This window comes from Xenopus laevis, chromosome 4S, assembly GCF_017654675.1.
Source record: "Xenopus laevis strain J_2021 chromosome 4S, Xenopus_laevis_v10.1, whole genome shotgun sequence".
NCBI classification, from domain to species: Eukaryota; Metazoa; Chordata; class Amphibia; order Anura; family Pipidae; genus Xenopus; species Xenopus laevis.
Genome location: NC_054378.1, coordinates 19087309 through 19113751, shown reverse-complemented (window position 1 = coordinate 19113751; position 26443 = coordinate 19087309). Strand labels below are relative to the sequence as shown.

Here is a 26443-nt window from a genome sequence, read left to right as displayed (position 1 = left end):
TTTACTAAAGTCTCTGAAAAGTCCAAAAAGAATCTGTCTGATGTCAGCGCACAAGCATTTAGCAATGTGCTTATTGCTTAGCCAGCTGCAGCCTTTGCATTCCTTGATCATCTGCACCACGCAGCACTTGCACTTCTCAGCCGGCTGCAGCCACACAACACTTGCATTCCTCGGCCGGCTACAGTCATGCAGCACTCACATTCCTCAACTCAACACTGCCATGCAATGCAATAGAGATGCAAGGGTAAAGCTGCCCATATATTATCCTGTATTTCTACAAAAGCAAACAGATATTAGATTTATTTAGAATGATTTAAAAACAAATAAAATGTAAGGTTAGTTTCAACAACCATACGGTTAGGCCCGTAAATCTTTGGACAGAGACAACTTTTTTCTAATTTTGGGTCTGTACATTACCACAATGAATTTTAAATGAAACAACTCAGATGCAGTTAAACTGTAGACTTGCAGCTTTAATTCAGTGGGTTGAACAAAAAGATTGCACAAAAACACAATCACTTCTTTTCAGGGGCTCAAAAGTAATTGGACAGTTGACTCAGAGGCTATTTCATGGGCAGGTGTGGGCAATTCCTTAGTTATGTCATTATCAATGAAGCAGATAGAATCCCTGGAGTTGATTTGAGGGGGGCTTGTATGTCAAAGATTTTGGTGTAAACAGACAACATGTGGAGCTCTCCATGCAGGTGAAACAAACCATCCTTAAGCTGCAAAAACCCATCAGAGAAATTGCTACAATATTAGGAATGGCAAAATCTACAGTTTGGTACATCCTGAGAAAGAAAGAAATCACTGGTGAACTCAGCAACGCAAAAAGACCTGGACGTCCACAGAAGACAACAGTGGTGGATGATCCCAGAATCATTTCCATGGTGAAGATAAACCCCTTCACAACAGCCAAACAAGTGAACAACACTCTCCAGGAGGTAGGTGTATCAATATCCAAGTCTACCATAAAGAGAAGACTGCATGAAAGTAAATACAGAGGGTGCACTGCAAGGTACAAGCCACTCATAAGCCTCAAGAATAGAAAGGCTAGATGGGACTTTGCTACAAAAAAAATCTAAAAAAGCCGGCACAGTTCTGGAAAAACATTCTTTGGACAAATGAAACCAAGATCAATCTCTTCCAGAATGATGGCAAAAAAAAATATGGAGAAGGCGTGGAACAGCTCATGATCCAAAGCATACCACATCATGTATAAAACATTTGGGAGGCAGTGTGATGGCTTGGGTGTGCATGGCTGTCAGTGGCACTGGGACACTAGTGTTTATCCATGATGTGACACAGGACAGAAGCAGCCGAATGAATTCGGAGGGGTTCAGAGACACTGTCTGCTCAAATCCAGCTAAATGCAGTCAAATTGATTGGGAGGTGGTTTCATAATGACCCAAAACATACAGCCAAAGCAACCCAGGAGTTTATTAAAGCAAAGAAGTGGAATATTCTTGAATGGCCAAGTCAGTCACCTGATCTGAACCCAATTGAGCTGCATTTCACTTGTTGAAGACTAAACTTCTGACAGAAAGGCCCACACACAGCGCCGATTATGGGGCTGCTGCCGCCTGAGGCAGCAGCCCAGATGCCACCCCCCTCCTCTCCCGCTCCATGCTTAAAAATTAGCGTCGGAGCGGGTTTCAGGGGGCAGTATCGCTAGTGCATTGAGCGCAATAGCGCTTTTTGCACTAGCGGAGCCGAATTTCCGGGTTAAAACCCGGAAGTTCGGCTCTTAAAGTTACAAGAGGCGGCTTTTTGCCACCCCTTGTAACTGGCCGCTCGCTGCCGCCTGAGGCAAGGGTTTCACCTTGCCTCATGGCAGAAGCGGCCCTGCCCACACACAAACAGCAACTGAAAGCCGCTGCAGTAAAGGCCTGGCAGAGCATTAAAAGGGAGGAAACCCAGAATCTGGTGATGTCCATGAGTTCAAGACTTCAGGCTGTCATTGGCAGCAATGGGTTTTCAACCAAGTATTAGAAATTAACATTTTATTTTCAGTTTTTAATTTGTCCAATTACTTTTGAGCCCCTGAAATAAAGTGATTGTGTTACAAAAGGCTTTAGTTCTTTACAGTTTTATGCAATCTTTTTGTTCAACCCACTGAATTAAAGCTGAAATCTGCAGTTCAACTGCATCTGAGTTGTTTCATTTAAAATTAATTGTGGTAAAGTACAGAACCAAAATTTTAAAAAAAGTTGTCTTTGTCCAAAGATTTATGGGCCTAACTGTAACTATTCTCCTGTCCTCTCAGCACCCATAACTATTCTCCTGTCCTCTCAGCACCCATAACTATTCTCCTTTCCTCTCAGCACCCATAACTATCCTCCTGTCCTCTCAGCACCCATAACTATCCTCCTGTCCTCTCAGCACCCATAACTATCCTCCTGTCCTCTCAGCACCCATAACTATCCTCCTGTCCTCTCAGCACCCATAACTATTCTCCTTTCCTCTCAGCACCCATAACTATCCTCCTGTCCTCTCAGCACCCATAACTATTCTCCTTTCCTCTCAGCACCCATAACTATGCTCCTTTCCTCTCAGCACCCATAACTATCCTCCTGTCCTCTCAGCACCCATAACTATTCTCCTGTCCTCTCAGCACCCATAACTATTCTCCTGTCCTCTCAGCACCCATAACTATGCTCCTTTCCTCTCAGCACCCATAACTATGCTCCTTTCCTCTCAGCACCCATAACTATTCTCCTGTCCCCTCAGCACCCATAACTATTCTCCTGTCCTCTCAGCACCCATAACTATGCTCCTTTCCTCTCAGCACCCATAACTATGCTCCTTTCCTCTCAGCACCCATAACTATCCTCCTGTCCTCTCAGCACCCATAACTATCCTCCTGTCCTCTCAGCACCCATAACTATTCTCCTGTCCTCTCAGCACCCATAACTATGCTCCTTTCCTCTCAGCACCCATAACTATCCTCCTGTCCTCTCAGCACAGATAACTATGCTCCCAGTAGTGTTACTCACAGACACTGTCGCTCTCTCCCATTACACATTGTGCAAACACTGGCCACTAGGGGCGCCAGACTGCTGGAAGATAAAGTAGATGAAGCCCCCGGGCAAAATTTCAGCGCCGACCTTTGCTCTCGTGTTCCAGACATAAATCTCTCTGCTCTGGGATCTGAAACATTTCAGCTGTGAGATATCCGATTGCTTTGTAACAATAGGAGAGGAGCCAACAGTGGGTGTCACTGGCACAAGCCAAGGAAATGCTGGAGCCCAATCAACTGTCAACAGAACAGAACCAGCCGCTGATTCGCTGAGAGAAATCCTTGGGCAACTCATTCTGCAGGAGGTTTAGTTTCTACATAAACACAGTGTGCAGCCAGGGGCTCAGTGATTGGGGGAGACACAAACCACCTGCAGATGGTGCAGCCCGGGTCAGAATTAGCTTAGTCCAGATGTCTCACCCATTGCTTGTGGGTATGTGAAGGCTGCGCATAAAGAAGGAGCTGTGGTTTGGGGGACGTCGGACACTGGGGGTATCTATCTGCTCTTTCTCTTTCCATATTGGGAACTTTTAATGCATTAATAAACATTAATCAGGGCTATATTTAGGTCTCCCGCCTCCTCCTTATGCGTAGCCATGAAACCGCCGTCTAATGCCACCACCAAGATGGCCGCTAAGAACGCTCCCCCATTTGTGTACCGCCATGGCTGCAGCTTGGTTTCTCGGAGTTTCTCATTGGATGACGTTGCTAGAGATGTTATGAAGTAGGAACGCGGCTCCTATTGGATATCACGGAATTGGATGGCTGTGATTGGCTGGCACTGACATCTAGGGTGCCTTCGAACGCCATTGGCTGGAAAGTAGGTTAGTGGTGCGACATTTAGTGAGGGCAGAAAGTAGGTCAGGGACGGGTAGCTGTGTCTCCTCCAGTTCCCTGCGTGCGCCTGACGGTGAGTGCTCCTCCTCCTCTGCTGCTGGCACACTGGGGTGGGGGGACCCCAAGCCTGGCCTTTGGCACTGATTTGCACAGCGCTGCCAGGGGCTCTGTTGGGAAGGTTTACTGGGAAACTGCCTGTGTGTGGGATTATCTGCTGGCAATGGCCACTGGGTCGCGGGGATACTGGGAAGCTGCACTTTTGTATTGCCAGTGTATGACCGGAATACTGGGAATGTCTGACAGGGATACTGGGAATGTGTAGTGGGAATGTCTGACAGGAGTACTGGGAATATCTGATCTGAATATAGGTATATTGGAAGTGTCTAGTGGGAATGTCCAACAGGAATACTGGGAATGTCAGACAGGAATACTGGAAATGTGTAGTGGGAATGTCTGATAAGAATACTGGGAATGTCTGATACGAATACTGGGAATGTGTAGTGGGAATGTCCGATAGGAATACTGGGAATAAGATACTGGAAGGCTGTTGTTAAGTACTGGGGCCCTGGGAATGGTTATTGGTATAAAGTGTTTACTGGGAGCCTTGGGTACTGGGATACTGACAGCGTTAAGTCAGAGAATGTGTGATGTCATGCTGGGAATGATTACATGGATACTGGAATTATATTTTGGCATACTGGGAATGTTTACAACTGGAATGTGTGTTTGGATATCTGTGAATAAAGAGAATACAGGAAATGTTTATACCCTGGAATATGTTTTTGCTTGGGATTTGGGAATATGGGCCAATTATCTGGAATACTGGGAAGTGGGAAATAATTGATGTTCTGGGAGCTTGGAAAGTGCATTGGCTCAAATGGGCAGTGGCGCCTGCAGAATTTTTATTGAATGTGATTGAATTGGATGCCGGATTTATCAGCAAGAGATCAGGTGTTTTACAGTCACATATGTTGCTCCCATGTAAATGGGCAATTATCAGGCTGCGAATTGGGAATGTGACCTCGGGTACATGGAAAAACATGGAATAATTGACAGCAATGGAAATATTTTGTCAGAGCTTCTGGATGTTACATTTCAGGAATTCTGAGACGGTGACTGGGAATATATCTGGGAAATAGCTATTATAATAGGAATAACAGACAAGCTGGGGGGAGAAGTAAGAGAAGTCCTGGGAACGGCAGCAGGTGATGGGATTTTATCAAAGTATATTGGGATTTTATTCCCTCCCAGATACTGGTCATTTATACTGGGACACTGGTTTGTGTAAGAAATGGAAATGGGGATATATAACTGCATATGTGATAGATTGCAAGCTGTTTGTAGCAGGGATTTCTGTTTAGTTGTAAGTATGGCATGAGAAGGGCAGCTGGGGCATGATATTACAGCTATTGCCCAAAATATGCCCCAGTGTGTGTGTGTATGGGGGGGCAGTATTTAAAAATATATTCAGGCATGTGGGTTTTTTTTTTTTTACTCTGAGCACATGGCACCTTTACATGGGGTAGGGGCACCACAACTCTGATTTGTACGATGAATCATATTTAAACCAGGTTAAATCCTTCATTTCCATGCACGCCGCCGGTCACACTGGTTTCCATGCAGCCATGAGATACGTCAGCGTCATTAATTACTAATCAGCCATTTCCTATGCGTCAGGGATTGAAGTGTTGAGTGGCAGATGAAGGCGAGTCATGAATTACATGTAACAAATTGATTTTACCTCAAAACACAGACAAAGGTTTCCCGGCCCTGAGAGCTTACACTCTAATTGTTACCATGGATATATCCGGAGCACTGGGAGTCAGGGGTTACAGAGCTGCCTTTGCTAAGCCTCTTGCTCCCACGCTACATAAGAGGTCTGGGCCAGCCACCTGTTCATAGGACAAAAGCTTCTTGTGTAGCAGAACCGTCTTGGGTCAGGGTCAGTCATCCCCTGTTTTATAACCAGGCAAATTGCTCCCTTTTGGTTTAAAATGTGGGGTTCCGCTCTACCGAGTGATTTTATTTAGCACTAAGACTTGGAAATGAGAGACCTGCGTATGGCTTTAAAGGGAGTATAAACCCTAACATTGCATTTTACCTAAGAAAATATCATTCTAAGCAACTTCCAAAAATCGATTAATCCCTTATTCTCACTGGGTTTATAGTTCTGTGTAACTGTTGTTGTGTCTGTCCCTTTCTCTGCACTGCTGCCTCTGACTCCTGATACAACTTCCCAATATCCGTTCATTCCTCATTCTCACTGGGTTTATACTGTAGTTCTGTGTAGCTGTCATTGTGTCTGTCCCTTTCTCTTCTCTGCACTGCTGCCTCTGACTCCCGATACAACTTCCCAATATCCATTCTTTCCTCATTCTCACTGGGTTTATAGTTCTGTGTAGCTGTCATTGTATCTGTCCCTTTCTCTGCACTGCTGCCTCTGACTCCTGATACAACTTCCCAATATCCATTCTTTCCTCATTCTCACTGGGTTTATAGTTCTGTGTAACTGTCATTGTGTCTGTCCCTACTGATACAACTTCCCAATAGCCATTCATTCCTCAATCTTACTGGGTTAAGCGTTATGTGTAACAATCATTGGTGACTAAAAGCAGAGTCTGTCACTTTTTGTTCCCTGCACTGGTTCTGACTTGAAACAATGTAGCTGATGCCAGCTGATTAGTAAACGTAAAAAAACAAGCAAGGCTGGCTTCTGCTACATTGTTCCGAGAGAGAGAGAGAACCAGCAATAAGCGCATGCAAAGGTAACCCATAGTAACCAGTAGCAGTTTACTTTTAGCTATTTAGTGCAGTTTGAAAGGAAATATCTGGTTGCTATGGGTTACTGGCCTGAGACTAACTAACTTTCCCATGCATCCGCTAAAGCCACATATGACTGTTCCTGGGGTTGAATTACAACTCTCACATCTCCTTAGTCATCTGGTATGCTGGGGGCCTTGATTGTTGACCATGTCCATTGTGGAGTTGGTTTTATTTTTTTAAAGGGAAAGTAAAGCCATATAACTATTTATTTAGCTGTCATCCCTATGTAATATATGGGAATAAGTCTCTTTGTTAGACATGCAGGACCCTGACACACCATGTTTGGGGGGGTTCCAGCATGGTTGCCCAGCTCGTAATATTCATGATAGAGGGTCTATAACCTGGAAGTAGAATCTGATTAAATACTTCCTGCAGTTACTGTGTGGAACTAATGAGCTGAGATTCCCTGCAAGGTGTAAGGGTTCACTCCCAGCACCCACCCTGTTTGTTATTATCCAGCTGAGCATCCAGGTGCCTATTTCTCTAGGTTCTGGATCCGCAAACAACAAAACGTCTGCACTGACTTCCTGCCAAACATTAATTCCACAAAAATTTAGGTCAGTAGGTTAATGGGAGTCAGACTGGGCGTGGCGGAGGTTTTAGTGGAGTGACTGTAACGTTCCTGCATGCGGTGGAATCAATTCAGCCCTTTATTTATCGTCTGTGCGAGATGAAGGGAAAGCGACTACTCTGCATTTACAGATTCTCCTGTAAAAATCTGGGGATGTTTAACTGCGTCTCTCAGTAGCTTCTTGTTTTTATTTGGTTTCTTTTCATGCCTGATCCAAGATCCATTATTAAGAGAAGTGAGTCACCATCTTCTGTGTGTTTTAAAGGCCACGGCATTACTGAATATCTGGTGTGAGTGGGAGACGTGTATTCTACTTCCATTTGTATTGTCACATTTTCTTTAAAATAAATATTCTCTGTGTGTGTGTGTGTGTGTGTGTGTGTGTGTGTGTGTGTGTGTGTGTGTGTGTGTGGTGTGTGTGTGTGTGTGTGTGTGTGTGTGTGTGTGTGTGTGTGTGTGTGTGTGTGTGTGTGTGTGTGTGTGTGTGTGTGTGTGTGTGTGTGTGTGTGTGGAAGAGGAGGATCTTTATTAGAGATCAACAAAAAGCTAGTCTGTCCCACACCCCAAAATAAATTCCTTTGACATTTTTATACTGTATGTATGTTTCTATCTATAATCCAGTGGCCATGGAAGATGATTAAAGTTGGGTAGGCTGGGGGTACTAAAGCGCAAACCTTTTCTTTCCTTCCCGGCATCAACTTCCAGAAACCACGGCCCCTTGGCATGAAATAATCCCACTGATACTAGTCTCTGGGAAGGGAGTGTGGCTGTGGGATAGCAGGTATAGTAGGGAGAGATGGTGCCTATAGTAACAGTGGGATAATTGTCTCTGGGAAGGGAGTGTGACTGTGGGATAGCAGGTATAGTAGGGAGAGATGGTGCCTATAGTAACAGTGGGATAATTGTCTCTGGGAAGGGAGTGTGACTGTGGGATAGCAGGTATAGTAGGGAGAGATGGTGCCTATAGTAACAGTGGATAATAGTCTCTGGGAAGGGAGTGTGACTGTGGGATAGCAGGTATAGTAGGGAGAGATGGTGCCTATAGTAACAGTGGGATAATTGTCTCTGGGAAGGGAGTGTGACTGTGGGATAGCAGGTATAGTAGGGAGAGATGGTGAGAGTGAATGGAGGGAAATAAATGAAAGCAGGTGGAATAGAGACTGTACGGGGGGGGGCAGCGGCGGTTCAGAACTATATGTTTACACAGAATTAGAAGGTTGTTTGTAGAACTATGTCTGTTGAACCCTGTGAACTTTCTTGCTCTTCCAGGATTCACAGATCTGACGTGTAATTTAAAGTGCCAGAGCACAGAGAAATGTGGGTTATTCGTGTACTTTGACCAGCTCCTATAGAATTGCTGTAATAAAAACATTATTCATAGTGGATCAAAGTGCTGTACTGTATATTGTGAGTTGGTCCCTATGCTCAGTAAGTGACAGCAGCACAGAGCATGTGCAGTGAATCCGCAGAAAAGAAGATGGGGAGCTACTGGGGCATCTTTGGAGACACAGATCTTTACTGCTAAAGGGCTGTAGTTGCCTTGGGCTGGTACAGAAGCCCAAAACATAATGTAAAACATTTCTGGCTACTTCTTCAGTTAGGCTTTAGTTCTCCTTTAAGTACAGTTCTGTGTGACAAGCCATTGCTGGTATGTACGACTTAGAGTCTTAGACCCAAGCCCCTGCAAAGTGAGGGGAAAAGTTTTTTGTTTTTTTTTACAGAGGGTTTTGTGGGGTTTTGTGCAGTGTAGAACTTTGCAGACTTTGGATACAGGGTATCTATAATAAGTGAATAGAAGTGCTTTATTGGTACTGATCCAGCTTGTTGCCTTATGTTTCTACTTTTTGCTGAAGGAAAGTAAATTTACACCGGTCCCTGAAGCTCTTGGTGCCTTGGAGTGAACCTGTCTCCTGTTGGGAACAGAATCGGGTGTATCTAAATTCTGTATCCAACTCACTGGGTGTTGTCGCTGTCTGCTAAAATGTATTGTGGTTTCCCCGGGCACATTCCCAGGGGAGTGAGTGGCATCTTGCCTCTGCCTTACTTGGTGTTACTCACATTCATTTTAATCATTCAGCGGCTGACAGGTAAACAAAACTCCCTTGTCTTGGTTTTCATATGGCACCGCTGGCTGGACATGCCTGGGCTTTTATTTTACATATAACAGATAAAGGCAGAAGGAACAAAACCACTGACTCAATCAAAGTCATACAAGCGATGTTGAGAAGGGAAATCTGGCAACAGTCGGGCACGGTAGAGACACTTTGTATCCCTGTTCCCCTGTTTGGGACTTTGTCTTGGTTTCTCCCTGGAAACGATGTGCTCAGCCCCTTGCTAACGGCCCCCAGTCCCTGTTTGATGAATACTCCATTCGTGTTCAAAATTAATATGACTGTATTAGCGGTTGCCTGGCAACCAGCAGCATCATGAATAGGGATTGCAGCCAGCGAATGTCGAATGCGTTTGTCTCTTACGGGGGCAAAAGACAAATATAAAGTCGGTGAAAGGGAAACCACTTCCTACCCCAGATATGAATGGATTCAGTCCCCCTGCGCGGCCAGTAGGATAAATGTTATGGGGTGGGCTGACACTCAGTCTATATCAAAGTTTGCACTTAGGGTTGTGACACACGAGCAGATTCGTGGAGATTTAGTCGCCTGGCTACTAATCGCCTCTTCTGGGCGACAATCTCCCCGAACTGCCTTTGCTTGTCTTCCCGTCCGCTATAATGAAAAGTCGCCTGCGCAAAAGCACACGCGGCGCTTTGTTTTCCGAAGTCCACCGAAGTTTCCTCGTGAGGAAATCTCCCCGAATCTGCCCATGTGTCACAACCCTTACTACCTCCTCTGTAATCGGCTAGTTTTGTTTATGTAAACATAATGAGCTCTGTATAAACAATCTCGCCCCTTTCACTCTTTGTTGTGACTATTTGGGCTTACTCATAAGCAGACATTTATTAAATGGGGGGGGGGGTACCTGCCACAGTTAGAATTTGCTTCTGTTGCTCCGTCTGCTTATTAAGGCCGACCCTTTGTCCGACCCCTCCAAGCCCCAAGCATTCCGGCTAATGGATCCCACACCTGTACTCAGGGCCGGATTTACATAGTGGGCGCCCCTAGGCCCACTGCCGGTCGTCGCCCCTGTCCCCTCCAGGGGGAGAGGAGCAATGGGGATTGGCGCATGGGAAATTTTAAAAAGGATTGTATCTCCAGCGCATCCCCAGTGTTTTTGAACTGATGTGGGTGTGGTTGGGCAGCATGCCGCCCCCCTAAAATCCTTTCCACAAATCCGGGCCTGCCTGTACTGCCCTGCTGATGTTCGGGCAGTAATATCTCAGGTTTTCATTTACCCTTTGCCGAGCCGCAAACAATACATTGTGGCTGTGAGGATGAGTCACAGGGAAGAAATACAATAAACAGCAACTCGATGACGATAATTCCTGTTTGTTTCTCTAGTGATTTCATTATCTCCTCCTGCTGCCTTGGGCTGAGTTCTACTTTCCCTTTACAGAACTGAAGGGGGTAGGAATGGTCAATCTCAATGATTGGTACTGCCTTGTGCCCTACTACCCAAGGCTGTTGATAACTGGAGCCCAATGCCATTGGCTCAGTAGTGACTCGGAGGAACACATGGTTCTTCACCATGATGGCGGCACATATTGAAGATCTTGCCCTATTAAGTTGGCCATAGAGGGAGCAATATGGCTCTGCAGTGTGGCTGATTTTGTTTTTACCGCAGAACCCGTGCGTATTTTAATTAGCTCTATAAAGGAGTTAAATATAGTAGAATTAATTGCAGGGTAGCATTGCTGTGTCTCTGGGAGGAAAGAGGCCAAACAGGTTTTCTGTGGGTGATGTGGCATGTGCAGTAGTGGGACACTCCCTGTTACACTGGCCCAGAACGTGCCTGTTCCGCCCGTGCCAAGCTCTGTGCCGGAAATAATCCGGAAAAACCGCCGCTGCATTCCAGTTTAGGTTCCAGAGTCCCCTGTGATTCAATGGGAAGCTCCTTAATGGATAAGTACAAATGTGCCTTAATGAGAAATAGACAGAGAGAGAGAAAAAGAGACAGGAAGCACCATCAGCATCAGAGTAGGAACACTGCCAATGCGAGAGGATCGAGTGCAGACTCGTCTCATTTCTAGGCTTCATGAAGGTGTGTCTGCTGAGAGATCCCTGGCAATGTCCAGACCGTGCCACCTCCACAAATCCCTTTCCTGTTACGTGCCTCTGCTTACATATACAACCGACCTCTAGGAAAGGCCTAGAAACACACCTGTAGTCTGACATTGTGCGTTACAGAAGCTGCAACTTTCCTTATCAGCTCCCATAGTCCTCCTGTTGCGTTACAATACCTTACCAAACACTCAGGGAAAACCAGCAGGAACTAACTTTTTTTTAGCTATTGGTCTGTGAGTGGGTCATCACCGTGTGCGTGGCCGGATTAGTCTCATTGTAATAGCAGGCTGTATATTGGCCTTGCACGGCAATATTTATGAGCTATGTAGGCTTGTAGGGGATGGAGGGTGGCGCAATCTTGTAGCCCGTTGTAATGGAAGCAATGAAGAACTGCTGGATAACTGTCCTTATGAAGTGTAGCGGCCCTTTAAGACAAAGAGGTTCCTGTTGGCTCCATTGTAATACATGGGAGTATCCTGTAATGTTATTCTATATATGTCTGTGTGTGCTAGGGTAGGGTGCTTGTTATTATAGGGTGCTTGTCATTATACGACATTTTGGAGCAGTGACTGGCAGGGAAGGGTTACCCAGCCCTGTCCAATGCACAAGGTGGTGCTATATAAATGCTAATAATGTTAATAATTGCTTTTTCACCTACCGTAATTTTCACCTAATTTTGGGAGAATAAGATATACTGTGACAGGTAACCACTGCCTCGAGCGCAGCCACAGGAAACTCCTGTGTAATTACATGTATGTCCTCATTCCAATTATCCACTTGCTTTGTGAATAACCTACATTTCTGCCACCCCATATTCCTCCCTATTGATTTCCTCTGCCCACTGAGCAGCACTCATTTCCCTTCGCCGACCGTGATGATTCAGATGGGAATAAGATGCTCGGCTGCATATATATATATATATATATATATATATATATATATATATATATATATATATATATATATATATATATATATATATATATATTCCGCCCCCTGTACATTTAATTAATGTAATCTTCCTCTGTACCAAGGACATGGCCAGTCTGGGGTTGTGTAATGCTTAATGTGCTGGAGCTTGGAAAAGGCTCATAACTGTCAGCAGATTAGAGCCGAGACGTGGCGGGGGGGGGGGGGGGTGTAATTGGACAGGGCAGGTTATCCCTGCTGGATGAGATATAGTCTGTCGGGGAATGGAAAGATCAGAGCACTTGTACTGTCAAGGAAAGTTTAGCAGAGGCAGCGCCAACAAAACTACTGAAACATAAGCAATCTGCTTCAGCTTTGTGCCCCTCCGTAAATATCCTTATATATTTACAATAGGGTGTACCTTATTTAATATATACACACTCTGCTTACTGGCCTTTGCTGTATTGATCTGTGTTTGTATGTAACCTGTATGTATTTACCCTCCTATTTTACAGCACTGCAGGGCTAGGGTAAAGAGACAGGCACTGAGAAACTCAGAATTATATTTCAACAACCGTTGAAGGTCCAGCAACACATAAAGTGATACTCCATCTCCAGCTTTCCGTATTCTCTGACTCTTGGCCTGCTGGCTCCGCTTTCCCTACTAAACTTGCTTTTATCCTGAACTGCCTACCTGCAAGTACTGCTCTGTGTGGCCTTGAATGAAATCATTCCTGTTTCCAATCTTATTTGCTATTGGCTGTGAAGTCCCAGCTGTGCCGGGTATCCATGCAAACTACTGTGCCAGTGTGTTCTTGCTTCCTCCCATCATGCTCCATTCCTATCTTTTAATTCATTGTGATTGGAGGAGAGATGACCGCTTATTCCCCTTGGCGTGTGTTATTGTTAAACACTTTGCTCAGAGCAGTGACCCCTTTAATCTACCCATAATGCCTCAGCTGGCTGCAGAGGTGCAACTGGAGCAGCTGTAGAATGGTACATCCACGGCACATATAGTTCCGTTCCTTGGAGCTGACTCAGTTGACCTACATTTTTTTCATACTGACCTTGATTTTGTTGCCGAGATACTCGTTACTCACATGATTAGGCTAATAGTGCGCACAGGCTTCTCATGTGACACAGGGACTGTCTCTTTTATTTATCCACTCGTACCTCTCGCAGCTCCCGTTTTTATCTATTTGTTTAGTCACTTGAGTGACGTCAGACCCTGTCACTAAATATAGCCGCGACAGTGCTCCTGGTGTTCAGCCACTTGGCACTAGCGCTAATTGGTGTATTGTGCAAGGCACAGGGGGAGATAGTGATTCCAGGACACTAAAGGGGAAATAAACATTGAAGAGACCGGATTATAGTGGAAATGAATGGGGGGGAGGTTACACCGTTCTGGATGAGAGACTGCAGTTACATATAATATATCCCACACATCCATACGGGCACAGAAAGATTGGAATTGCCCCAGAGCCACTGCCTCCTTCCACTGTTGCACACCATTATTAATAAGAATAATGTAAATGCCGATTGCACCATCAGGCAGAACTGGTTTGTAACTATCAAACTACCAATCAGATATCCCTGTTACATTTCTTACTCCTCCACATGCCTTATTTATAGTACAGACATTGGACCAGCGGCATTCCACGTCATTGTCCTAGTTATCTATGGCCTGTACAGAGAGATACCGTCAAAGGTATCCCCCTGTACTAAGCATAATTCAGCAGGAACAGCCCCCTAAGTTTGCCCATAGCCTGTACAGAGAGATCACATAAAACTATGACAGCATAGATATTCCCTTGTACTAAGCACAATTCAGTAGGAACAGCCCCCTAAATTTGCCCATAGCCTGTACAGAGAGATACCATATACCTTTGGCAGCATAGGTATTCCCCTGTACTAAGCACAATTCAGCAGGAACATTCCCTAAGTTTGCTCTTAGCCTGTACAGAGAGATCCTATAAAACTATGGCAACATAGGTATTCCCCTGTACTAAACACAATTCAGCAGGAACAGCCTCCTAAGTCTGCTCATAGTCTGTACAGAGAGATGACATAAAACTATGGCAGCTTAGGTATTCCCCTGTACTAAGCACAATTCAGCAGGAACAGCCCCTAAGTTTGCTCATAGTCTGTACAGAGAGGCCCCATAAAACTATGGCAGCATTGGTATTCCCCTGTACTAAGCACAATTCAGCAGGAACAGCCCCTAAGTTTACTCATAGTCTGTATAGAGAGATCCCATAAAACTATGATAGCATTGGTATTCCCTTGTACTAAGCACAATTCAGCAGGTACAGCCCCTAAGTTTATTTTGAATAATAATATGACTTATTATTAATATACAAATAAAAGCAGGACACAAACTGAAATTTTTTTTTTCAGTGAGTTTGGTGGAGGAGCAAAGGGAGCCTGGCAATATGTCTGTGCTGCCCTCAGTGGGGTACAGGGGGTAATGCAGACATGGCAGAGGTAGGGCCGGAGACAGAAGTGTGTGATTTGTTGCTTCCACACTCCAAATACACACTGGAAGGTTCATTGGCTCCTGATACAATGGGTCCTTAGATTGCGAGTTCTGATGGGGAGGGATTGATGTATAATCTCTGAGCAGAGCTGTCAATATCCCCCCACTCTGGGCTTGTTTTCAGGTTTCCTTGACACACTTTGCCTTTGATCTGTTCTTCTCTATATAATGCTGTGTAACATGTGGCTGCCCCATATCCACTTACATACATGATGTTCTAAACAGATAAGATCACAAGTGTAATGAAATACCCGCTGACCGCACCTTGTGTAAGGGAAACACAATCCCTTCAGTAATTGGCTGGTTTCATAACCCAATCAGAAGGGTTTAAATGAGCATGAACCCAGCATTCCTTTGTACTAAATCTGCACTTTGTCTTCTATTGGCTGCGGCAGATGATCCAATGGCCGACCAAAGAATGGATATCTCCTCCACAATGAACGATTTCATGTCCCCAGGCTCCAACGACCTCATATCCAGCTCCCTGGGCATGGGAGGGATCGACTGCAACCGCAAAAGGAAAGGGAGCCTGAGCGATTATCAGTGAGTATGAGAGGCTCCGCCCTCTTATCCCCCCCCCCCATATTATATAAGCCTGTGTGACTCTGATCTTCCCTTTTCTCCAGGAACTAATAGAACTGGGTCAGTGTGCTGGCTGATTGGTGTCGCAACACAGGCCCGACACTGACGTTGCCAGTTAAAGGGATACCGCGTAACTTATATCGGGCAGATTTATTAAGGGTCAAATAGTAAATTTGAATTTTCCAAAAATAAAATGTTGGTTTCAAAATTCACACATTTGAATTTTAATCCCCCCAATTCAATTGTAAATTCAAATGTGAGATTTTTATGCATATGGCCCTACAAGAGATACTGTCATGGGAAAACATGTTTTTTTTCAAAACAAATCTGTTAATAGTGCTGCTCCAGCAGAATTCTGCACTGAAATCCAATTCTCAAAAGAGCAAACAGATTTTTTTTTATATTCAATTTTGAAATCTGACCTGGGGATAGACCTATTGTCAGTTTCCGAGCTGCCCCCAGTCATGTGACTTGTGCCTGCACTTTAGGATGGAACTACTTTCTGGCAGGCTGTTATCTCTCCTACTTAATATAACTGAAGGAGTCTCAGTGGGACTTGGCTTTTACTATTGAGTGTTGTTATTAGATCTACCAGGGAGCTGTTATCTTGTGTTAAACTCCCCAAAGACGCGATGATTCTTCTTGCCGAACGACTGATTTTAGGGAAGTCCGACCAATCCTTCGAAATTATCATGTGGTTAGTGGGATTCGAACGATCGTACATCTTATGATTTTTCGGCCGACATCTGTCAGGAAAATGATCGGCCAGGTCAAAAAATCTTTGTCGACCCCAGTGCAATCTATCTATGTTTGCAGGGCCAAGCAGGCAGCTCCCCTTTGTTTTCCTGGCAAATTGGTCTTTTAGTTGATGGTCAATTCGTACGATCGTTCCGAGAAAATCGTGGTCTGACGATGAGGATTGGATCTTTTAAAAATCTCAACATCTATGGCCAGTTTTAGGGAGCTGCTATCTGGTTACCTTCCCATTGTTCTTTTGTTAGGCTTCTGGGGAGGAGGGTGATATCACCCCAACTTGCAGTACAGCAGTAAAGAGTGATTGAAGTTTATCAGAGCACAAGTCACGTGACTTGGGCAGCTGGGAAATTGACAATATGTCTAGCCCCATGTCAGATTTCAAAATTGAATATAAAAAAATCTGTTTGTTTTTTTGAGAAATGGATTTCGGTGCAGAATTCTGCTGGAGCAGCACTATTAACTGATATGTTTTGGAAAAAAAAACCATGTTTTCCCATGATCGTATCCCTTTAAGTTCTCCTCTCTGGAGGCAGGACAAACAATAATTGAATTCTTTAGGCTCCCCCTCTTTCTGTGTCTCCTCTATCCTCAGTTTTTTGTTTGTCCTGCTTGAATGGACATCCAAACATTCCTCCTCTTAATTTTTAAGTTTTTTTCGTTAAATTTTATTTATTTATTTTTTAAATCTTTTTATTTGAATTATAGGTGTGCTCTAGTTGTAGGTGAGCCCTCTTAAGCGTGCGCTCCCGCAATTATGTGAGCCCCAAGTAATTTTTTTGCCTCAACCAGCTGAGTCACACAGTTTATAAAGGATTCCGGAAGTACAGCGGGTTGTTCCCTCTATACTAATCCGTGTGAGCCCCATTAATTTTGGTGTGCAGCGCCACCTACTTTGTGATTCCCCCTGTCAGCGTGAGCCCCATATAGGTATGTGCTCCACTATACAAGAGATTTGGTAAGGTCCGGATGATTTGGAGGACCGGCGGCTACTCCTCCTAAATGTTCACTGGTGGCTTAAGATCCCTGGGTATTGGTATCCACAGGCATTACCAGGTAATTGGAGTAGATAAGTACCATTTACTTTATTCCCATTCCGGATCATATTTTTGTACAAATGGCACAGCCTAGCGAGTTGGCAGACCTTATTGAGGATCTTTCTCTGCAACCTTCAGTGGCTTCAAAAAGGTCTAGAGAGAATAAAAAAAAAACGGAGCCTGCTTCATCCCCTCTCCTCTTAACTTGACCAAAATGATTAAATTACATCAGCTTTCTGATTCAGATGCTGACATAGCACAACCCAGAACCAACCACCGGCCAGAACTGAGCCGCGGACAGTCCTGAAGTGGGCCGCCGAGCCTAACCCGCAATTAACGCAGGCATTGGACATGCTGTTGCCACTGGCCCTTCTGACACCCCCACCCAGTCCTTGCAAAAAAAAAAAAAATGTTTTCCTTACACTGGTTCCTGGGCCAAAAAAGGTTGGGGACCGCTGCTATACAAAACACATTTGATTATGGTAGGGTCAGTTCCCCACAATTCTCACCAGGACCCGCAATCCCTGCAACAGCTTTTCCTCCATTACATCAGCCAGATATAAGTGTTGGGCAATGTGCAGTTCTCACAATTTCTGGGTTGGTTACAGTCTCATAGCAATACTTCTGTTCAACAAGCACTGGCTGTGCAACCACAGATTTCCACTAAATCCAAAGCCAAGACTAAGGTCTCAGCGACCTCACAGTTCAGCACATGTTATTCAGATTCCCAGGATAGCTATCTATCAGATTCAGATGAATCCACTTCAGAGGAATCTCACAAACAACCTGATGATGTCAAATTGCTTCTTAAGCACCTTCGTGACACGTTAGAAATTAAAGAGATACAACCACCAATTGGATAAGGTATTGGGAAATACACCGAAAAAGACCCGATCTTTTCACACAAGCAAATCTATCTCTCAGACCATTTCTAACGAGTGGTCTGACCCAGACAAGCGCAACACTATTCCACAAAAATTTGATGCTAAATTTCCAGTAGCTGATGATCATAAGCAGTTTTGGGATAAGCCCCCTAAAGTAGAAATTCTACTCTTCCCTCTGAAAATGCCGGTTCATTCCGAGATGCTATGGATAAAAAGATGGAGTCGGCACTCAAAAGAGATTTCATACATTCAGCAGCTATTCTTCAACCAGCTTCTGCAGCTCTTAGTGTGGCACGCACAGCTAGGTGTCGTGAGTTAAAAAATTCTCCGTCACACACTAATACTTTGAGTTTTGACACATTAGATAAAATCTACCTGGCGCTTTCATTCCTAGGTGATGCATCTCTGGATATGGCAAAACTAGCAGTCAGATCCTCAGCAGCGGCTATTGCAGCCAGAAGGGCCTTATGGCCAAGACAATGGTCAGGTGATTCGGCTTCTAACAGTAGTTTAGTTTCTCTCAAATTCGAAGGTCAACAACTATTTGGACCCGAGCTCAAAAAGATTATTGCTGAAGTAACGGGAGGCAAAGGAGGCTTCCTTACCCAAGGCAAGAGAACACGGCGAGAAACCCATAAACGCAATTACCACAACCACTCTCAGGGTTCTTACAACAGATCAAATAGAGGCAGGCCTACATCACAGCAGACCTCTACCAAGAAATTCAAACCCTGGCAATCTCAGACAAAGTTCCCCAGGAAAAAGGGGCCACCTAAAAGTCAGGATTCCTGACTCTCTACGGTCATTGGACATTCAGCTATTGGGAGGGATACTGAGGTCACATAATTTTTATCGACAAGTTTCCTCCAAATCACAGATTTGTCCCTTCCAAAATTCCTTCAGACCCAACCAGGGCTACAGCCATGTCAAACATTCTACAATGTTCCACACAAGGACAATTCCGAGGATTCTATTCAAACCTCATTCGCCCTGTACTCAACCTTCACCCCCTCAACAAATTCATAAGGTAACAGCGTACACATTTTCCCATACTTAGATTCTGATCTTTGCGGAGACAGCAGACTCTGCCTACCAAGCCACCATCTGACAAGGCACGGATGGATCATCAACTATCTAAAAAGCATTCTGTCACCCAGCCAGATCCTTCCCATTTTAGGCATCTTGGTAGACTCCAAACTACAACACCTTTTCCTCCCATTGGAAAAGATCATCAGAATTCAAACTGTAATCCCGGCACAGTGACAGCATTTGCCGTCCTACAACTGTTGGGGCTTATGGCATCCATAATCGATACAGTCCCATTTGCAAAATTCCACAAGACCCCTCCAAAGGGAATTTCTACACCAATGGAACGGAGATCACCAGGATCTCTCACCCAATATCTCTTCCCAGTTCTGTACGCAACATCCTACACTGGTGGTCTCTCCAGACCAAACTTTCCAAAGGCAAACTGTGGCAATTACCACCCCAATGGTCTTTTCCACAGACGCGAGTCTGAAAGGGTTGGGGGCAGCTTGGCAGCACTACAGTTGTCAGGGTCCACATCAATATCCTGGAAATAAGGGCCATTCTCAATGCTCTGCTGCACTGGACTCCAGGCTGCCGCTCAGCCCATGTTCGAATCCAATCAGACAACGGTACGGCAGTTGTCTATCTGAACAAGCAAGGGGGCACGAGAAGTGCAGCAGCGATGTTGGATATATCCAAGATAATCCACTGGGCAGAAGAGAACTTGGTACACCTTACGGCAATTCACATTCCAGGACTGCAAAATTGGCAAGCAAACAATCTCAGTCACAATACGTTAGATCCGGAAAAATGGAGACTGAAAGTCAGATGCTGATAGACAGAGGGGGCATTCCATGTGTGGATATTATGGCATCCAGACACAACACTTAACTAATTCAAATGCATTTCCACCTATCCCCATGCTTCAAAGAACTCTCACAAAGATGCGACAGTAAGATACTCTGACAATCCTGGTAGCACCAGCATGGCCAGCGAGAACGTGGTTTGCAGACATAATATCAATGCTAGCGGATCAACCGATTCCGTTAACCAACCAACCAGATCTCCTAACTCAAGGTCCCTCCTGGTACCCAGACGTTCACAAGCTCCATTTGGCGGCATTTCTTTTGAATCCCGTATCTGGGAGCCAAAATGCTTCCCAGCACAGGTAATCTCTACACTCCTAGCAGCAAGACGACCATCCACAGCTACAACCTATCATAGAGTTGGTTGAATTTTACTTGCATGGTGTGAATCACAAGGAGTAGCATGGGACAATTTTTTTTTTTTTTTTTTTTTACAAGCTGGGTTTGACATGCAGCTTAGTATCACATCGCTAAAGGTTCAAGCATCAGTACTGGCAGCTTTCCATATTCAGTGGACAATACTTCCAGAAGTAAAACTGTGTTTTTCCAAAGTCTGTACAGAATCAGACCACCATCCAAAAGCCCGATTCCAACATGGGACCTCAATTTAGTTTTAAATTCACTACAAGGGTCACCTTTTGAGCCTTTAGAATCCACAGAATTAAAATTCCTAACACTAAAGACCGTTTTCCTTATGGCTATAGCCTCAGCAAGGAGGGTCTCGGAATTGGCCTCTCTCTATCTCTTTTATGTAAAGGTGGCCATAGACGCACAGATAATATCGTACAAAATTAATTTTCATCCGATATTCGGTGCATGTATGGTGGGAAAAGAGCCGACATTGGCGGAAGACTTGAATATCGGTCGACTCATCGATCAAGCTGGGCGGAAAATTTTGATTGGGTGCCTTTGAAGGGACCCAAACATCGTGCATTGTTAGTGCTGAATCGTCAGATGATACAGGTTTCTACCTGTATATCTGATGATTCAGCTTTACACATGTCTATTGAAATGAATGATCTTTCTTGGAAAGATCTTTTCCAAGAAAGATCAGAATTGTCACGTCTATGGCCAGCTTAAGTCTCCCTGGCTTAAAATCCATCCAGACAAAGCAGTACTTCGCACCAAGCCAACTTTTTTTTTTTTACCTAAAATGGTCTCTAAATTCCACGTAAATCAGGATGTTGTATTTCCTGTCCTACATTCTCAAGAGTTCAACCAAATAGGAGAGACCACATCAGTTCTAGACCCAGTCAGAGCTTTAAAGACTTAATAAGACAGAATCCATTAGACAGACAGATACCCTTTTTGTACTGTTCGGTGGATTGCCGATACAATTTCAGAAGCCTATGCCAGAGCTGGAAAGCTTCCGCCTCTGCTGATTAATGCTCACTCCACAAGGAAAGTCAGCACTTCTTGGGCTTTTCAACAAGACGCTTCCTTAGAAGCAATTTGTCAAGCAGCCACCTGGTCTTCCCCACACACATTTTCAAAATTTGAAGTTTGAACAAGTCTTTCATTCCAGTCAATAGGATTTTGGCAGGAAGGTGCTACAAGCAGCAGAAGCGCATAGTTTTAGGTTCCTGAGTTTTTCTATTACATTCCAGTTTCAGTTTCCGTTTTTTTCCCTACCCTTTTTTTTTTTTTTTTTTTTTTTTTTTTTGGACGACTTTGGGACATCCCCAGATGTCCTGCACGGACAGGTAGGGTCGTATGCATAAAAGGAGATTTGCTTAACTGGTAAATCTCTTTTGCATAGACCCGTACTGTCCATGCAGCATCCCGCCCTTGGGTGTGGGTGCTGGTTGCTGCTGTGCCTGAAACAGATAGGGAGTTCGTTTCTCGATGTTTGTGTGTGTCTTCATTCACAGACTTTGCAAATAACTGAGGATAGAGGAGGAGCCTGAAGAATTAAAATATTGTTTGTCTCCAGAGAGGAGAACTTAACACCAGACATCCTGCACTGACACTGAACCATTTGAGTATTATTAATTGCCTTCCTGACATTCATAAAACTCAATTAGAATTTTTGGGTCGGGACTATCCAATCGAATATTAGACATTCAATTTTTTTTTTAAATAACCTCCCATTCGAGTTGTAAATATATTCAAATTTATTAGAGTAAAAAAAAAAAAAATTCACATAAATTCGGAATTCAACCTTTGATAAATCTGCCCATTAATCCAGTTTATCACTCAAGCTTTCTTTCTGTTATTCCTCATATAATTTCTTATCCTTGGCAGTTTTTTCAATTGATCTTCATATTTTTAATTTTGTAGCTTTTCAAATGGGGTGGGGGGTCACTGACCCCTGCAGCCAAAACAAAACTTTTGCTCCGATTGCATTGTTATTGTTCCTATAATATTATACGGCCACTCACACTCTCTCTTGTTTCTTTCAGGGCCGATGGCTTCCCATTTGAGTGAGTATTGGAATTCCCGCTACCAGTTCCATCACCTCCCCATGAGCTGCTGCTCCATATCAGACCTGAGATCTATACAGTGCCACATGTCTGGCCTATAGAGTGCAGGACACATGCCCCTAGTTAAAGGGATACTGTCATGGAAAAACATGTTTTTTCCAAAACACATCAGTTAATAGTGCTGCTCCAGCAGAATTCTGCACTGAAATCCACTTCTCAAAAGAGCAAACAGATTTTTTTATATTCACTTTTGAAATCTGACATGGGGCTAGACATAGTGTTAGTTTCTCAGCTGCCCCAGTCATGTGACTTGTGGATGGAATTACTTTCTGGCAGGCTGTTATTTCTCCTACTTGATTTAACTGAATCAGTCTCATTGGGACTTGGCTTTTACTTTTGAGTGTTGTATTTAGATCTACCAGGAAGCTATTATCTTGTGTTAGGGAGCTGCTATATCGTTACCTTTCAATTGTTCTGTTAGGCTGCTGGGGGGGGGGGTAATATCACTCCAATTTGCAGTACAGCAGTAAAGAGTGAAGTTTATCAGCGCACAAGTCACATGACTGGAAGCAGCTGGGAAACTGACAAAATGTCTAGCCCCATGTCAGATTTCAAAATTGAATATAACAAAATGTGTTTGCTCTTTTGAGAATTAGATTTCAGTGCAGAATTCTGCTGGAGCAGCACTATTAACTGATGCGTTTAGAAAAAAAAAACTGTTTTCCCATGACAGTATCCCTTTAACATTAGAGCTAAATGTTTCATGTATAAAGTCCTTCCATATCCTTATCACTTGCACTCATCCCATTTCTACTATTTGAAGGGCCCAGTATAGTCCCCCCCTGCTACAGCCCATCTGCCCCTGTCCCCAGTGCACAGCTGGTACAATATGTAGGACTGAACTATTCTCACTACTCACTCCTGCCTTATTTTTGATTTTTTTTTGTTTTTCTCTAATCAACAGTGAGGGGATGGATACAGACAAGGATGACCCCCATGGATTGTGAGTAACACCCTCGTATGTATTAGTATTAGGGGGCAATTGGTTAGTTTCATGTGTTATTCAGCCCAAGTCTAAACATGCCCAACATTCCCTATTATATGTATCAGTGGGAGCCGTCGCCCTCAGCCATTCTCTGCCAACTACAATGAAATGGGCCCATCTAGTGGTCAGAAATAGAATGCACTCCTGTACTGTAGAACCCTGACACAGACATGTTTATTTCACATAAACACTAATATACAGAATGCTCTGGGCACACAATATATTTACCCTCCAACTTGCTGGGGGGGGGCATTTAATTTGCTGCAGGGGGATTTAGATCTAGTTTGGTTGCAGTTCTGATCGGACATCTTTCCATGAATGTATGTGACAGTCAGGAAGCACAGAGCACTGACAGATGGGAAAATGATATCAATAATGCTCAATATTTTTTGTATTTCAGGTTGGAGTTTACAGAGGGGCGGCTAAGAAATGCCAGGTAAGAACCACGATCTTCCTACTGCTAAAGACGCACAGTGTGCTGCTCCAGTGGAGTGTACAATGCATTCCTATGTACAAAAGCACTCGCCCCTCCACGGAGCCGTCGGCATGCAGCAGTGCTGTCAGTGAAACCAGAGACAGAATATTTTGGTCTCGCCTGGGAGGCAGAGCGGGTGGGAAGCAGCTGTTAGAAGGAAATTCCATAGCATGGCCGCTGCTCCCTCACCATTAGATCCTGTTACCGGTGCTCAGTGCCAACGTAATGGATCATGCGCCACGAGTGCTGTCAGGGTAACATTGGAACGAGTATTAATAGGATGCTGATTCATGGAATGAGCAGCCACTCTCTGCGGATAATGATTTAAAGGATAAGTAAACCTTTAAAATAAGTGAATGCAAAATTGATGATGGCGCTATTCTAAGCACAATATTTATTTTTTTATTCCAAGATATTAAGGGATACATGTACTGTTAATATGAATGAATTTTGTTCCAACAGCACCACCTGCTGTTCAGTTTCCCACCAAGTAGTCAAGGAAGTTGTCAGGAGAAAGAAAGATGCTGCTCTGATGTTAATAGAAAATAATTAGAAACCTTTCTCACCTCTCTCCTGAGCAGCAGAAGAATAGCCCCCCTCATCAATTTTACATGCACTTATTTTAAAGGTTTACTTATCCTTTAAATCAAGGGCAGTTCAATTAGGTCCAGACTGCAAGAAGCCACAGAATCCAGTGCAGTTTCTGCTCCATTTTACATGTAAATACAGTTGTATTTTTTGGGTTTTGACCCCGTTAAGTCTCTAGGCAGTCACCACACCCATATGTTCTATGGTGCGCAGACGTTTCACCACCCCCTCCCCTCAATTATTATTATTTGCCCCGCACTGACGTTATAAGATTGAGAATTTTTCATGCCTGACACTTGTCTTAAAGTAGAAGGAAAGCTACCGAAGCAGTTTATTGCCAATAGATTAGCCACACTAGAGCAAGCTATGAGACTTTTTATTCTGCAGAATGTTTTTCCATACCTGAGTAACAGCTGTAGAAGCTCTCTTTTTTTGTTTAGGATAGCAGCTGCCATATTAGCTTGGTGTGACACTTCCTGCCTGAGTATCTCCCTGTTCACTCATAGCTCTTGGCTCAGATTATAGCAGGGAGGGGGTACAGAGAAGGGGAGAGTTAGAGATGAGCAAACTGAGCATGCCCAAGCCCTAGCCCTGGAGGTTTAAGCTGAAAACAGGAAGTCTGATACAGAAGCCCATGAGTACACAATAGAAGGAAAGAAATGTGGTGTTTCACTCAGAGCAGCATTACTTTGAGGGTTTACTGGTGTATTTATATTAGGGATGCACCGAATCCACTATTTTGGATTCAATCAAACTCCCGAATCCTTTGCGAACGATTTGTCCGAATCTGAATCCTAATTTGCATATGCATATGCAAATTAGTGGTGGGAAGGGGAAAACATATTTAAATTCCTTAAAAAAAGTCACGCGAGTTTCCTCCCTGCCCCTAATTTGCATATGCAAATTAGGATTTGGTTCGGCCGGCAGAAGGATTCAGACGAATCCGAATCCTGTCTGTATCCCGAGCCGAATCCTGGATTCAGTGCATCTGTAATTTATAAAGACTTTTCTGATAAAGCTTACTTAGTTTTATCCTTTCCTTCTCCTTTAAAAGGGAAGCTCACAGTCAGATCGAGAAAAGGCGGAGAGATAAAATGAACAGCTTCATCGATGAGCTGGCATCTCTGGTTCCCACGTGCAACGCCATGTCCCGGAAGCTGGATAAACTCACTGTGCTGCGCATGGCCGTCCAACACATGAAAACGCTGCGAGGTGAGTTACTCCAACTACAACTCAGTAACGAGAACTTGCTACGCATTTCATTAGCGCTTTGTATGCGCTGCAGGTTCCTGCCATTACTGTACATTAGTGGAATGGCCAGTGTAGAGCTGACTGATTGATGGGCAGTAAAGGACATACTACCTATAGCACATTGGTCAGACTCACTTGTAGTCCTTTTTGAAAACACCGGTGATGTCAGAAAGGGATGAGGCCTGGGTACCAGAGAGGCACATGGGTGGGTCTGTGCCATGACAGTTAATGAATTAACACTAACATTGTCTGCTCTTATTCAGGTGCTACCAACCCCTACACAGAGGCAAACTACAAGCCTTCGTTTCTGTCGGATGACGAGCTCAAGCAGCTGATTCTCAGGGTAGGTCATTGCGTCTCCTCCAGGGGGCGACAAAGTGCACTCAGAACAGAATCAGAACTTTGCTAACAATACTCTGTTCCCTGCAGGCGGCAGACGGATTCCTTTTTGTGGTCGGCTGTGACCGAGGGAAAATCCTCTTTGTTTCAGAATCCGTTTTCAAGATCCTTAATTACAGCCAGGTAAATTCCTCTTCAGTGGGTCAACAGTGAAACATGTTCGGTTGAGGCGCAAATAATGGCTGGGAATGACTATTCCTCAAAGTGATTCCTTGTGTCACAACCTTTCAAGCCAGTG

The 26443-nt window shown here is 44.2% G+C and overlaps 1 protein-coding gene across 8 annotated transcripts in view; it reads left to right on the top strand.

Annotated features, from left to right (window-relative positions):
• Window positions 1-3090: 3090 nt before the first annotated feature.
• The window catches only part of arntl.S (aryl hydrocarbon receptor nuclear translocator like S homeolog), a 32472-nt gene continuing 9119 nt past the window's right edge, over window positions 3091-26443 (top strand). The window contains exons 1-8 of one of the 8 annotated variants that reach the window (XM_041591425.1): window positions 3091-3452; window positions 15269-15416; window positions 22427-22447; window positions 23412-23450; window positions 23893-23928; window positions 25610-25767; window positions 26070-26149; window positions 26236-26328. In XM_041591425.1, the coding sequence (XP_041447359.1) occupies window positions 3431-3452; window positions 15269-15416; window positions 22427-22447; window positions 23412-23450; window positions 23893-23928; window positions 25610-25767; window positions 26070-26149; window positions 26236-26328 (597 nt within the window). In that variant the 5' untranslated portion in view covers window positions 3091-3430. 8 annotated transcript variants of the gene reach the window in all.